This window comes from Leptonychotes weddellii, chromosome 3 (assembly GCF_054177405.1).
Source record: "Leptonychotes weddellii isolate Sample4059 chromosome 3, ASM5417740v2, whole genome shotgun sequence".
Taxonomy (NCBI): Eukaryota; Metazoa; Chordata; class Mammalia; order Carnivora; family Phocidae; genus Leptonychotes; species Leptonychotes weddellii.
The window spans coordinates 107,229,279-107,243,801 of record NC_138371.1 but is presented as its reverse complement, the minus strand read 5'-3'; the positions used below and the strand labels follow the sequence as shown (position 1 = coordinate 107,243,801).

The following is a 14,523-nucleotide window of genomic DNA, read 5'->3' as shown; positions in this document are numbered from 1 at the left end:
CAGGTCATGATCCCGGGGTCCTGGGATGGAGCCTCACATCGGGCTCCCTGCTCAGTGGGGAGTCTGCTTCTCCCTCTGACTGCCGTTCCCCTGCTTGTGCTCTCTGACAAATAAATAAAATCTTTAAAAAAATCCTTGAACTGTCCCTAAGTGGCCTGACGTTGGTCACCATGCCTGTTTCTGAATCAGTCACCATGGACCACAATATGAGCATCCTGGTTGACTAGTCCTGGGAGGCAGGTCCAGACCCAGAGGTGGAGCTGAGGCAGAACCAGCACCATCTAATTATGTGTTCTGGAAGAGGGGAAGGGATTTAGGGGCTGCGACCAGAAAAATGGGAAATGGATGTAGGGCAGGTGGTTGGTGACAAGATGCTCTTGCACCCAGGATGCAAAAGGGGTGTTCACTGCTGCTGAGCCAAGTACTTCACGGCACGCCCAGAAGTCTACACATCTAAACCTGTCCGTCTTTCAGTTTCTATCCCTTGTTACAATCAGGTTGCAGTAATTAAAAGACTAAAATAAAACTCATGAATCAATGTGTACTACAGGAACCGATGCAGGTAACCTACATTTCTCTTTTCCTGTCTTTAGCTGAAGGAATGCCAAACGCTTACGACAGCTGGTTAATCGCGGTTCAAAAAGCATACGATCTCCTGGATGGATTCTGATATTTTATGATGCCAATGGCCACAAGAGTCACTGAAGAAAGAGCTAACCTACTTTAAATCCTTTCACTATTTTGCTCTTCTTGGATTCTGGCAACAGCAGGTTTGCATCACTGTTTATACAAAATAGGAAAGGCCTGGCATGGGCTTAATAGCATGCTGTGATTCTGTTTAGTCTAACCTACCCTTTCTTGCCAGCTTATCTTTCCTTGCACAAATCCTTATCTGTTGGCCTTTCTCGGGCAGCTCTCCACCTCCTAAATCGAACATACCTAAAGAAGGATGTCTCTGGGCGGGAGGACTATGGTCTCCCACTGAGGTCACCAGACAAAGCCATTTTCCTCCGCAGATGTCGGGGAAGTAAACCCCTGCATAGAATCTCTCAACCCCAGGGCCGCACATACACATTTCCACATGTTTGGAGAAAGGAAAAGTTCAAAACCACATCAAACATACTCTGTGACCACGGAGTATAAATATTACAAACAAACAAAATCAGCATGTAATGTGTACTTTAATTTGCTGACAGATATTTTAAAAAATTAACATCTGAATGAATGGCAAATGCCAACACCACAACAAAACCTTTCACTGAAGAGAAAAATAACTCACAATCAAAGCTGCCTGGCCTCTAATTAGCACACAGCATCCTTGAAACGAGAGGCCAAAATAAAATAAACTGCCAAAAGAAAGAGAACGGTGGTGGGTGGGTGGGTGGGTGTTTGGGGGCGGGGCACAGGAACTAAAAAATTAGGGCTTTCCACGATGTACTTAAAAAAAAAAAAGACATTGTCTGAAACCTACTTTCCTGGGGTTCAAGGCCAGAAGATTGCAGCTCAAACACAAAGTACGTGTATGCTTCTGACTCTATAGTTATGTTTTAAAAATTCTTTTTTTTAAGATTTTATTTATTTATTTGACAGAGCGAGCACAGCAGAGGGGAGAGGCAGAGGGAGAGGGAGACTCCCAGCTGAGCAAGGAGCCCGATGCAGGACAGGATCCCAGGACCTTGAGATCATGACTTGAGCCAAAGGCGGAAGCTTAACCAACTGAGCCACCCAGGTGCCCTGTTTTAAAAATTCTACTACACTTCAGGGTAGGTGTCTTCAGATGAAATTTAATAAAAGCAAAATCTTAAGGAGATTCGACTGACACTGACTCGACACCTGGCTTGTACCAAGCATCACCTTGGGGGCTTTTCATAGTAACCAAGTGTGGGCATCCATACCCTGGAGTCTGGCCAACTTGGAAAGTCCCAGCTACTCCACTCCGGAGCCTGACCAATGTGTTGCTTCTTTCTTCCCAAGCCTCTGTACCCTCCTATGGCTGGCAGATTATCGGGTGAGCTAATGCTTGATCCACTGTGTAACTGCAAATGTACAGCATATTTATATGAAGGTACATTGTCTGAGACACAGTAAGTGCTCAATAAACAGTACTTACTATTATTTACATGCCTTCTTTTCTTCAATCTCCCTATTAACTCCAAAGATAGATACTATCTTCCCCATATACCTGACGAAACTGTCGCTCAGAATAACAGTCACAGAGATGACATACGATGGACTCAACTTTATGTATTTCTTTTTTTTTTTTAAGATTTTATTTACTTGACAGAGAGAGAGAGCACAAGCAGGGGAGCAGCAGGGAGAGGGAGAAGCAGGCTTCCCGCCGAGCAGGGAGACCAATGTGGGGCTCGATCCCAGGACCCCGGGATCATGACCTGAGCCAAAGGCAGTTGCTTAATGACTGAGCCACGCAGGCGCCCCTCAACTTTATGTATTTCTTAGGTGTTAGGTTAACTGAGTTCAAATCCCACTTTCAGCGTCAGGATTTGCACTGAAGAGGAGAGAGGTTTGATTCTGGTCACTTGAACCCAGACCGCTTCTGTGGATCCCACCAGGCCTGGCACAGAAGCAAGCAGGAGGAAGGGGTGCTGGCCCCATTCCTGCCTGTCGAAAGAATCTGAAATTGCTTTAAGGAGCTCACACATTTTTAAAAATATACTTTCCCCCTTGTTTGGAAATCAGGGAAAGGCAAACAAAAACAACTTGGCATGACATGTAACAACTATGAAGGCCATATTCTGAGGGAGCTGTTATCTGATGCCTGAATTTTATGATTTTAGAGCCCAGATATTTATAGGCCTGGGAGAGCTCACCTTGATATCCCTAATCAAGCAAAGGTTTGTTTTTTCTTTTCATTATCAATAAAGAATTTTTGGTTGTAATTTTAAAGCTTTTCAGTTCTAGTGATTAACTCTGACAAGGATTAGTGTGGGGTGCCTTTAAGGATGGCAAATACACACGAATGGGGGAAACCCTGGATGTGGGTGACAAGACTTAGAGATACAGGAGAAACCAGGGAGTCCTTCTTAATGTTGCTCATACTGTTATTTATTCAGATAATAATGTCATCCAGAAACACAGCAAGTCAATCTTACTATTACACAAAACATGCAAGTTTAAAGGCCAAAATGAAAATCGGACTTCAGCAAATAATTTGGCCAAATTCAATAAACAAGAAAATTATACAAAGAAGATGCCAGAAAGTTATTTCAAGCCAAGAAGCAAGTTTCTATTGACAGGGCTTTCTACCTTATCAGGCTGACCACTTCTCACATAAGCTAGGCCACAGACTTGTGAAGTACATTTGAGGAAAATAGTACCTACTCCATTCAATATTGCTGTATTAAAGATAACTCCAATAAGCTTACAGTATTCATGTTAGGTGTTTCTGGGATGTTATTACCTAAAACACTAATAATTGTGACATTAAAGTAATTCTTTATCAAATTATTTATTTATTTATTTATTTAATTTATTATTTAAATTTTACTTAGTTGACATTCAGTGCAATATTGGTTTCTGGAGAATTCAGTGATTCATCACTTACATACAACACCCAGTGCCCATCACAACAAGTGCCCTCCTTAATACCCATTACCCATCTAGCTCATCCTCCACCCACCTCCCTCCATCAATCCTCAGTTTATATTATTAAGAGTCTCTTATGGTTTATTTCCTCTCTCCCTTCCCCCCTTCCCATTTGTTCATCTGTTTTCTTTCTTAAATTCTGCATATGAGTAAGAACATAGGGTATTTGTCTTCCTATGACTGACTTATTTCACTTAATATAATACACTCTAGCTCCATCCATGTCCCCGCAAATGGCAAGATTTCATTCTTTTTGATGGCTGAGTAATAGTTCATTGTGCACATGCATGCATGTGTGTGTGTGTATGTGTGTGTGTGTGTGTGTAGATATACCACCTCTTCTTTATCCATCAGTTGATGGACATTTGGGCTCTCTCCATAGTTTGGTTATTGTGGACATTGCTGCTATAAACATCGGGGTGCATGTACCCCTTTGAATCTCTATTTCTGTATCCTTTGGGTAAATATCTAGTAGTGCAATTGCTGAGTCATAGGGTAGTACTATTTTTAACTTTTTGGGGAACCTCCATACTGTTCTCCAGAGTGGCTGCACCAGTTTGCATTCCCACCAATAGTGCAAGAGGGTTCCCCTTTCTCTGCATCCTCGCCAACACCTGTTGTTTCCTGTGTTCTTAATTTTAGCCATTCTGACAGGTTTGAGGTAGTATCTCATTGTGGTTTTGATTTGTATTTCCCTAATGCTGAGTGATGCTAAGCATCTTCTCATGTGTCTGTTAGCCATCTGGATGTCTTCTTTTGAAAAGTCTCTATTCATGTCTTCTGCCCATTTTTTAACTGGATTATTTGTTTTTTGGGTGTTGAGTTTGATAAGTTCTTTATAGATTTTGGATAATAATTCTCAATAGGTTGTTTGCAAAAATCTCCCATTCCACAGACTGCCTTTTAGTTTTGTTGATTGTTTCTTTCACTGAAGCTTTTTATGTTGAGGAAGTCCCAATAGTTCATTTTTGCTTTTGATTCCCTTGCCTCCAGCAATGTGTCCGGTAAGAAATTGCTACAGCCAAGGCCGAAGAGGTTGCTGCCTGTGTTCTCCTCTAGGATTTTGATGGTTTCCTGTCTCACATTTAGGTCTTTCATCCATTTTGAATTTATTTTTGTGTATAGTGGAAGAAAGTGGTCCAGTTTCATTCTTCTGTATGTGTCTGTCCAATTTTCCCAACACCATTTGTTGAAGAGACTGTCTTTTTCCATTGGACATTCTTTCCTGCCTTGTCGAAGATTAGTTGACCACAGAGTTGTGGGTCCATTTCTGGGTTCTCTATTCTGTTCCATTCATCTATGTGTCTGTTTCTGTGCCAGTACCATTCTGTCTTGATGATTACAGCTTTGTAATAGAGCTTGAGGTCTGGAATTGCGATGCCTCCAGTTCTGTTTCTCTTTTTCAGGATTGCTTTGGCTACTCAGGGTCTTTTGTGGTTCCATACACACTTTAGGATTGTTTGTTCTAGTTTTGTGAAGAATGCTGGTGGTATTTTGATAGGGTTTGCATTAAATGTGTAGATTGCTTTGGGTAGTATAGACATTTTAACGATGTTTGTTCTTTCAATCCATGAGCATGGAACGTTTTCCACTTCTTTGTGTCTTCTTTAATTTCTTTCATAAGTGTTCTAAAGTTTTTGGAGTACAGATCTTTTACCTCTTTAATTAGGTTTATTGCTAGATTTTTTTTTTTTTTACCAAATCTTTAAATAAATCTATAAGCACCTAACTTCGAATATAGTATAATATGCAACGTTAAGCCTTAAGCCTGTTTTTTAAAAGCACCTATTTCCTTGATTGACTATATGCTGATGACTGTAAAAGAAACATCCTAACATCTACACGTGGGTGGGGTGCCTTTAGAGGACAGGCAGCACACGCATGGGGTGCTCCTTGGAAAGCTAGCATGGGTGCGGGGTGGAGGGGACTTTGAGGCTGGCTTCATTTGGTGGCTCAACAATCACACAAGAGACTCTGGTTGTTTTTTGTCTTTAGATCACACCGTTCGTGGCAGCAGCGGGGTTCTCTGGCGGCCCCCCTCCCGCTGGTTGGACAGCTCTGTAGCATAGTAGCAGTTACCTCACACACAAGAGAAGGCCATCTCTTCGATGGATTTCTTTCCGGAGCAAACATGCTTCCATCTCAGAAGCCCCCAGCAAACGTCTCCTGTGTCTCCTGCAGGGTTTCTGAATCACTTACTACAGCAGGGGCTGGGATCAAGCGTTCCCCTGGAGTCCGGGGTGGAAATGGCTCTCCGAATGTGCTGGGCATCTTACATGAGGTCTGGTATTTGCCTACGAAACTGGGCCCCTTCGGAAGGGGTGGTGGAGGATGGATGCTGGGGGTCAAACAACCATGTCCTTCACCGGGAAAGTTAACCCGGGTACACGTCCGCTCCTGGCCCTTGGGCTAGTCTCTATCCTACAGCGATGTTCTGGAACCCCAGCTGAGCAAAGACGGCGGCCGATGGGGCCGTGACCCTCCTGCCTCGCTTATCTCCCAGAGCACATGCCACTTGGAAACAAAACCCCCTCTTTTCACATTTAGTGTGGAAAATACCTGGGCCTGAGATCTTACCGGGCTGTGAAGTCCAGGAGAAAGCAGTCCCTTAGGGAAGATGAGTAGTGGATCGCTTTGACCAAGCGGCAACCACTCCTCCTTCTGTGTACTTTTCGTCCATTGGGATCTGCACTGTGTATACACAAGTGTGGGTATAAAACTCTAATGTAAACCCATTCCTGTCTTTAGGATTAAAAAAAAAAAAGCCTGTCATATGCCAGAAACTGGCTGGAGCCTGGAGCTTGGCGCTGCAGACAGAGTTAACAGTTTGTAGGCTTTGAAGCGAAAGTTTTTTCCCCCTCTTTTACTAGCAATGAAAAGAACATTAAAAGAAAAGCACCAGAGTTGATGAGGACTATTTTTCCATGGTGAACGATGGAATGTCTTTCGGTAGAGTTGTCTACATAGAAAGCGAGTTACCTGAAAGCAGCTATACTCGCAGTCCCTGCCATGTCTTACGTAACCGCTGCCCCGGAGACATACAGCATCTGTGGATATTTTAAATACACCATCTTCTTCTGGAACACCCGGTGGGACTCAAACCCTGTGAGGTCTCCCTCACAGTTTTAGGGGTTTTGGAGCAGTGGTTCTCAAACGTTTAGGGAGGAATAGCTTGGAGGTTTATTAAAATTCAGAGGCTGGGATTATGCACCCAGGGACTGTGGTTCTGTGTGTGTGTGTATGTGTTGCAAGAATATATTTTCTGGGCGGGGAGGAGGTTGTTTTTTAACAAGTAACCCAGATGATTCAGATGCAGGTGGTCCCTGGGCCTTACTGAGAAATATCACATCTAGAACCTATAAAATGTTAAAATTCTTTGGCCTAAAAGAATTAGGAGTTGAAGTCACACTATTTCTATTTATAAAAGTTCAAAAATAATTGGTTACTCCAGGAAAAAAGAGCAGGCGTGTTTTCCATTTCCCTCGGGTTTTCTTATTATATCTCTACCGCATTCCTCTGAGATAATGAGGGTGGGTAATATTATTCTGACTTCGCTGATAAGGAAATTAACACAGGCTAAGTGATTCACCAAAGGTGACAGAGCTAGTTGGGGCAGGTCTCTTTGGCCTTTTACACAGACATCAAATGATATGGCATCCCCTCAGATACTCCCCAAATCAAGAAGCCTTGAGAAACACGTGAAGAAAATGAAAGTACATTTCCTGATCCAGTTTTAGATAAAGTTTTCCTCATCTCTCTAATCAAAAGCTCTCCTTCAGCAGGCAACTCTGAGCTAAATGAAGTTTGTAGTTTTCCACCTTCAAGCACTGGCTTTGGGGACCCATTATGGAGACTCTTGTAACCCATGGTTATGCTACTGGGAGAAAGAAAAACAGATGGTCCCCTATGGAAAAACATCAGCACATATTTTCCCTGGTAGGGGACTTCGGCTTTAACCAGGCTAGACACAACTTGAGTTTTTAATTCGCTTTAGATCTAGCTTGGTCCTAGAAAAATGGAAAAACAAGGTGTCCCTTAAAATCCCACAAATGTTGAGTATTTTCAGGAGGGAGTCCACAGATGACTTCTTTGATTTCAGAAACTTCCACTGGGACTTCCTGGCTCACTGTCTGGTTGGGTTTTGTGTATCATATCATGAAGTGCTGGAGGGAAGCTAAAGACCCTTTGACAGTGGAAAATCACTCTCATCTAGAGCCTTCTCCTCCTTTGCCCTCGAGGATAAACCTGCCTTCTCCCTCATGAGAAAAACTCCAGATATAAAGGACGAGACAAAGAAAGAAATATTTAACCAAATCCATTAGGAAACCCCAGCAGAAACAACTGCATCTTTTCAACAGTTTAAGATGTTATGCATAGACAGAATGTTTTGTGTGGGGCATCTGTCTCGGGCTCCCGAGTAAGAAATGCCATTTGCCATTAGACACTAGTTTAATTCCAAAGCTCAAAAGAACCGTGTTCATTTGCCAAAATCCTACTGCTCTGTGAACTACAAAAAATGGTTTATACAAATCACTAGAAACATCTAATAATAATAATAATAAGAGTCTTTCCCCAGAGTACCCCTCACTCCTAAGCATTCACCAACCGTCTTAGCTCAGGGTGCTATAACAAAATACCATAGACTGAGTGGCTTATCAGCCAGAGACATTTATTTCTCACAGTGCTGGAGGCTGGACGTCTGAGATCAGGGTGCCGACATGGTAGTGAGGACCCTCTTTTGGGTGCAGACATCTAACTTTTCATTGTATCGTCAACAAGGCAGAAAACGAGTGAGCTAGCTCTCCGGCCCCTTCTTAGAAGGGCACCAATCCTCTTGATGACCTAATTACTTCCCAAATGCCCTACTTCCAAATACCATCACACTGGGGGCTAGGGCCTCAAAACGAGAATCTGAGGTAGGGACACAAACCCTGAGTCCATAAGACCAACCTAGAACCAAAGGGATGACCTTTGGGCATATTCTCAGTAGTAGCCCCGAGGAGACCTGTTCCTGCCTGTACCTGAGCCCAGCTCCCGTCTTTCTTCACGATAGCCTGTAATTCCTTCTGAGGCAGCAAGAAGTCTTTGGGAGACCTCCGGCTAGTTTTGGCCACGCTCCACGTAAGGGCTTCTTCAAAAGTGTTCAAAGAATGAACAAACCGCTGGGCAGCAGACACCAGGTGAAAGAGTGTTAGGTTGGCTCTGACATTGTTTTCTGACACTCGGTCTCCACTAAGAGGTCTCCCCTGGAGGAAGACTAGTGATCACAAACAGCTCCACACACACAGACAGCAGAATACCCACTCGGAAGTCCTGTGCATGAAAACTACATATTAACCATCTCATTCAACGTCTAATGAGAACCTCAGCCTCAGCCAGCTATGTTCGATTTCAAAACAACATCATTTGCCTCATGCAAACCAACCAACCAACAAAAAAGCGAGAACAACAGGGAATACATAAAAAATTAAAAAAAAAATTTATACCAGTGATTTGTGATTTGATATTACAATTTCTTTGCTTTGGGATGGTAGGAATACCTCGTTAAATGTGTTCGAAAGGTCCCCAACGACAGAAATTTCACCATTAGGCCGAGCCCTCACACCACACAGACCAGCATGCAGCTTGGATAGTGACTATGTGGCATGTTAGTAGTGTCTGCCTGGCAGATGTGGTCTCTCTGCCCTTGGAAAGTAACTTGCTGCTTGGAGTGAGTCAGAAACCAGCCCCGCTCGTGCATCTCTGACCTGGAGTTGCTGCTGCAAATGCACACAGAGGGGGCGCACCAGAGCATCTGGTGGGGGGCTTCCAAAAGAATGGGTTTTGTTGGCTGGTCACACATGGACTGATTCCATTCTGCCAGCTTTCTCTCCTCTCACCTAAGAAACTCTCTGCATTGATCGGCTACTGTCCTGCACTGTAAAATCCCCTGAAAGAAACAGTCATGAGGCCACACCTGCTCTTGCCCAGAAGGAAGAGAACACGAAGCAGATATTCTAGGCACCACCGCCTTACCAATTGATCGTTGTTGTGAATACTTGTCTTGGTTTGTTTTTTGGGGGATGATTCACATTGCTTTAAAATATAACTGATTTCTTTAAATGCTCCACAATCTTCTTGATTCATTCAATGCGCTGTGATTTCTGCCATCACTTGTGTTTTGAAAAGAACTGCTAAGTGTGTTATGGGTTTGTCCTCAATCCTTACAGACAGTGTAGATGCATTAGGGGACATACACGCCTACTTCTGTAGCACATGTCTGTCCTGCTTAGCACCCGCACTCAAGAAGGTCTGGGACACCCTGGGGTTTATGTCAGCTACTGATTCGCCAAGGGAACAAGGCATGCAGTGCCACCCCTGGGTTATCTCACATGACACAACTGCTGCCCGTGTATTTAGAGTTGGGTAGACCCAGGAGTTTGGGCTTATTTCTGCAGAGGAAGTGAGGCTAAGATAGTAGCCAGATGTGGCATGCACAGGCCTGGCCCTAAAATATGCATTCCTGGGCAGGAACACCAGTGGAAGCCCCTGACCCATAGGCCTTCTCTTCTCATCCTTGGTTCTATTCCATAACATGAGCGTCCTCATGCAAATCGGGGTGGCTAACATTGAATGCTAACATTCAATTGGCCCAAAGCATGTGTCTTGCACTAGCTGCCTCTTGGGCCAAGGGTATTCACAAAAGCTTGGATCTGGGGAGAGGACCAGGCAGGCCTGGGAAATGGGCTTTTGTGGCTATTGGGGAAGGAAACTAAAGATCCTAGGAACCTAGGGAATGGTCTAGAAGTAGGATTCTGGCTCTGTGTACCATGGGCTTCTCACCCTATGAAGAGGAACAGATCCAGACAAGGCCAGCCAGCTCAGAGGCTTCCAAAGCACAGAGCCTGGGGCAGCCACTTGCTGGGATCTTAGGGCAGTGCTGGATATGGGCAGACCCCAAAATGGGGGTCTATGGGGTGAGCCTGGAGTGTCTGGGCCTGTGCAGCTTCATCTGTAAACTGAGGTGGTTCAGAACCTGGAATTGTCAAACTCCTCTCCAGACCCAATACTATAGGGTTCAAGATCCAGCTTGTCACTGTTGATGGCTCAGTCTCAAACACTGGATAAAGATAATACAAAAGAAAAGAAAATACTAAACAAATTTAAATGAATATATAGGTCTTCAATCTCAGCCTCTCTAGTTCAAGAGATGAACAATGAGATATTCTGGTTAATCAATGATCTGGCTAATGGAGTTGTTAGATTTATCTTTCACAGGTAACTAATAATCAGAGCATAGTAGTACACTTAACCTCATGATGACCATCCACATCATCACTGGATGGTGAACGACTCAGAACATCTCCAGTTTTCCAAGGACCATGAACTACCTGGACATGTCAGGACTGTGTGTAATTAACACACAATTCATTATGGAAACGTGGACATGCCGGGTAGGCCAGCAGATTTAAGTTGACAATCTCCAATACGTAATAAAATAAAATTTAAAAAAAAATTTCAAATGCCATTTCTGTGGACAAGGCAACCTCTTCCAGGTTCTCTGATTTGGTCTGTTTCCCTCCTGATGAATGCTGATGGAAGCAGGCCGCACCAACCTCTCCTGAAGTTCATCAGTGTCATGAGACACAGAGAGCCCACACATGGAAAGCATCATTGTCATGAGAAAGGGAAAGTCCACTCACAGTTAGGAGTACTGACCTGTCCTTTCATATCTGGAGCAATGGGAATGGTGGGCCAGATGGTTGAGTAGATGCCAAAAAACACCAGCCAGATCAGCATGCTTCCCCAGACAGCCAGATGACTGAACTGCAAAGGAAACACAGACTCAGGTGGGGCTTCTCTGCTGGCAGAGGAGAGCCACCTGAACCCCACCTGCAGCAGAACCCCTGTGTCCAGGCCAGCTTTCTTCATGGAAACGTTTCGACTAGTCATCCATCATTGGAAAGTGCCATCTTGTAATTATCTTGTCTCAGAATGTTACACAGTGAATTCAAGGAACTGGTGGCCCCAAACTACCCTGAAGATCAAGGTGCTTTCTCTGCTTCAGCGGATTTTCTCCTAGACCCATTGCACAGTTTTAGCTGGCTCCTGGCTGGTCCTCACCAGTGTTTGCTCCAACTTGGAGCTACATAGGCCAGTTCACCTTAATCCAGTAAGAAAGCAGCAGATGGACAAAAAGAACAAGATGTTCTTACTTATTGTTTTGAGACTTTGATTATTCTTTCCATTTTCCAAAGAATTCTTTACAAATCTGGGCTGGATATTACATCTTAACAATCCTTTAAGCATCTGCTGAGTTGTTAGCCTTTTCTCCTTTGTCTTCTTAATATGATGACCCCTGACTTCTTCCTTACTTCCACACTCCACGATATAATCCATCATCAAGGTCTGTTAGCTTTTCAAAAGTAATACTTCCGGAATCTGACCATTGCTCACTACCTCCCCCTGTAAGAGCCCAGGCCAAGCCTCTTGTCTGGATTAATTACTATTGTCACTTGATGGATTCCCTACTTCCATAAGCATCTCCAATCTCCTCCCTCATTTTCCCAGCACAGAATTAGGAGCCTATTTATACAGCAGTGATAAATAAACACGAAACATGGGTTATGTTCCTGAAATGTGGTACATCACCAAAATGTCTAAAATTGGGGAATGATTAAATGATGGGATATTGATCAAACTTAATACTCTTTAATCATGAACAAAGATTTTGTAGAAGTACACTTTAAGGTGTGGAAAATGTTCATGATCTATTTTTAACTGAAAAAAGGATCACAAAACTATATGCTCTATAATGCATTATCTTACTAAAAATATACACGTGGAACAACGTCTATAATGTTATCCAGAAAAATGTTAACAGTAACTGTCTCCTGTTCATAAAGTTATGGAAATTAGAAATTCTCCTTTTTGTCCTTCTGTATTTTCTGTGTGCATATACATTTGAAACGAGAGGACTGTTAATAGCTTAGAGCTGTTAGTAAGTGCCAAGCAAATGAATCATCAGAAAACTTTGGATTTGCAAATTTGCCCTGATAAAGATCAAATGACAATTTTTACATGCAAAATTTAAATAAGATAGCTTGATCCTGCTGATTGGTTTCCCAAGGCTTAAAAAAAGATCCATGCCATCAAAATATCTGTAGTGGATAGTGAAACAGTTCCAGAGAGAACTTACTTTAGTCCATGCTGTGGTCTCCAAACCAGCTTTCAGACACACAGTGACAACAACATACTGTGAAAACAAACAGGAATTGGGGAAAATGTATTATCCTCGGTGACTTATTATTACTTTCCAGGAGAAATCCCAGGTCTCCCCTCGAGAGGCGGTGGGAGTCACTTTTGTGCTTTTCTTAGCTTGGAGAGATTTGGGGAAAATCACCTTCTTTGGTGCTGCCTTTTTCACAGCTGGATGTGAAACTGTCATTTGAAGAACAGGGTGACCTGGCAATCACCTGTCTAGAAATCTTGACTCTGCAAAATTTCCGTTAGGAAATGAGGTAAGCCTTTCACAACCATTTTGAGCTTTAAGGAATCTACACTACAGAGTTGAAAGATTTAAAACAAATCATATGAAGAAAGGCCTTATATAAAGGGCTTCCAGAGGCAGCACCCACACGTACGCCACTTAAGAACAGTTCTGTAAACAGAGAGATAAACTTACCGTGTAAACAATATTTCCAACAAATAAATAGTCTGTGGCCTGGCCACTGGCCAGTGCAGTATCTGAAAAACAAAGAAGTTATTACTAACTTCTGGGGAAGAGCACTGCAATCTGTTTTGTTCAGAACATAAAAACAGAACTTTAGAAACATTTATCAAATTGTAAGGGAATTTCAAAAATTTCATCATCTGTGATTCTAATGCCTCCTCTTTCTGTGAATATTTTTCATCTTATATTTTTTCCAAATGAAGCAAACAAACAAAATCAGGTTTCTAATAAACTGAACCAAATACTTGATCTGTATTGAAATTTACATTTTTATAAAGATTAAAATCTCCCTTTGTGGGGTTAAACAAAGGGAAGAGTAAGAACATAATAATCTATCTTTATTAATAGCAGCATTAGACTTTTTATGAGTGCTCTTTTACTATTTATTTTTAATTTTTGCAAATTGGAACTATGGACCAATAAAGGAAGATAACTACGTGAATACAAATCAATTCATAATTACTGAACTCAGAGAATCTTGGGGGATATTCACTACTCATGTTCTCATAGGCAATTGCATGAACTTCTGAAGTCTATAAATTGGGGGAATGCAAGCAATCCAGTGAGAGACATCTAGACAATACAACTAGAATTTTGAAGCTTTAATTTTCTTATCTTTTCCACTTTTTTCCTTTTTATGGATGGCTATTACAATGTATAAAACAATCACTAAGGCTGAAAACTCTAATAGAATTGTCTAACTTCCATCAGCTAGCCTGCTGTGAAAAGCCTGGTTATTATCCTGAGGGGTCAAAGCCTGTTTCAACATCAGGAATGGTTTCTTTGGATGGCACTGCTAATCTCCTTTTATTCCCTTTTATACTCAAATTCAGATCTGTGGCTGACAGACCAAGTATTATAGGGATTTTTGTGTTCAAATTTCCAACCCAGTAGCTGCCATACACACATATTTGGGTTGGCTGATTTACCCATCTGCTTGTTGAGGAATCTGACTCTTATTAAATATTCAAGATCTGTTTAGTTTTCTACAACACCAAAATGACCAAGTAGCATCATAGGCAGAATCTGGTCACTGTGGGGCCATAGATCAAGCTCCAGGGCACGGCCTTTCTCCTGATTCTAGATAAGTATATTTGTGGATAGAAGGAAAGAAGAACTGCAAAGTGACATTATGGGCTGTATTAACTATACACCTAAACTAAGAGACTGCTGCTGGGGAACATAAGAATTATCCAATGAGAACAGAG

At 42.5% G+C, this 14,523-nt stretch overlaps 1 protein-coding gene across 3 annotated transcripts in view; it reads right to left on the bottom strand.

Annotated features, from left to right (window-relative positions):
* LOC102734599 (phospholipid-transporting ATPase IB) overlaps positions 1 to 14,523 on the bottom strand; it is a 567,820-nt gene that overhangs the window by 137,091 nt on the left and 416,206 nt on the right. Inside the window, exons 31-34 of one of the 3 annotated variants that reach the window (XM_081814748.1) lie at positions 13,268 to 13,329; positions 12,782 to 12,838; positions 11,302 to 11,409; positions 7,977 to 10,702 (exon numbers count right to left, since the gene is read on the bottom strand). In XM_081814748.1, coding sequence (XP_081670874.1) covers positions 10,676 to 10,702; positions 11,302 to 11,409; positions 12,782 to 12,838; positions 13,268 to 13,329 — 254 coding nt within the window. In that variant the 3' untranslated portion in view covers positions 7,977 to 10,675. Of the gene's footprint in view, positions 1 to 7,976; positions 10,703 to 11,301; positions 11,410 to 12,781; positions 12,839 to 13,267; positions 13,330 to 14,523 lie in introns of those variants that run through there. The other 2 variants (XM_081814745.1, XM_081814746.1) reach the window with 2 other exon arrangements.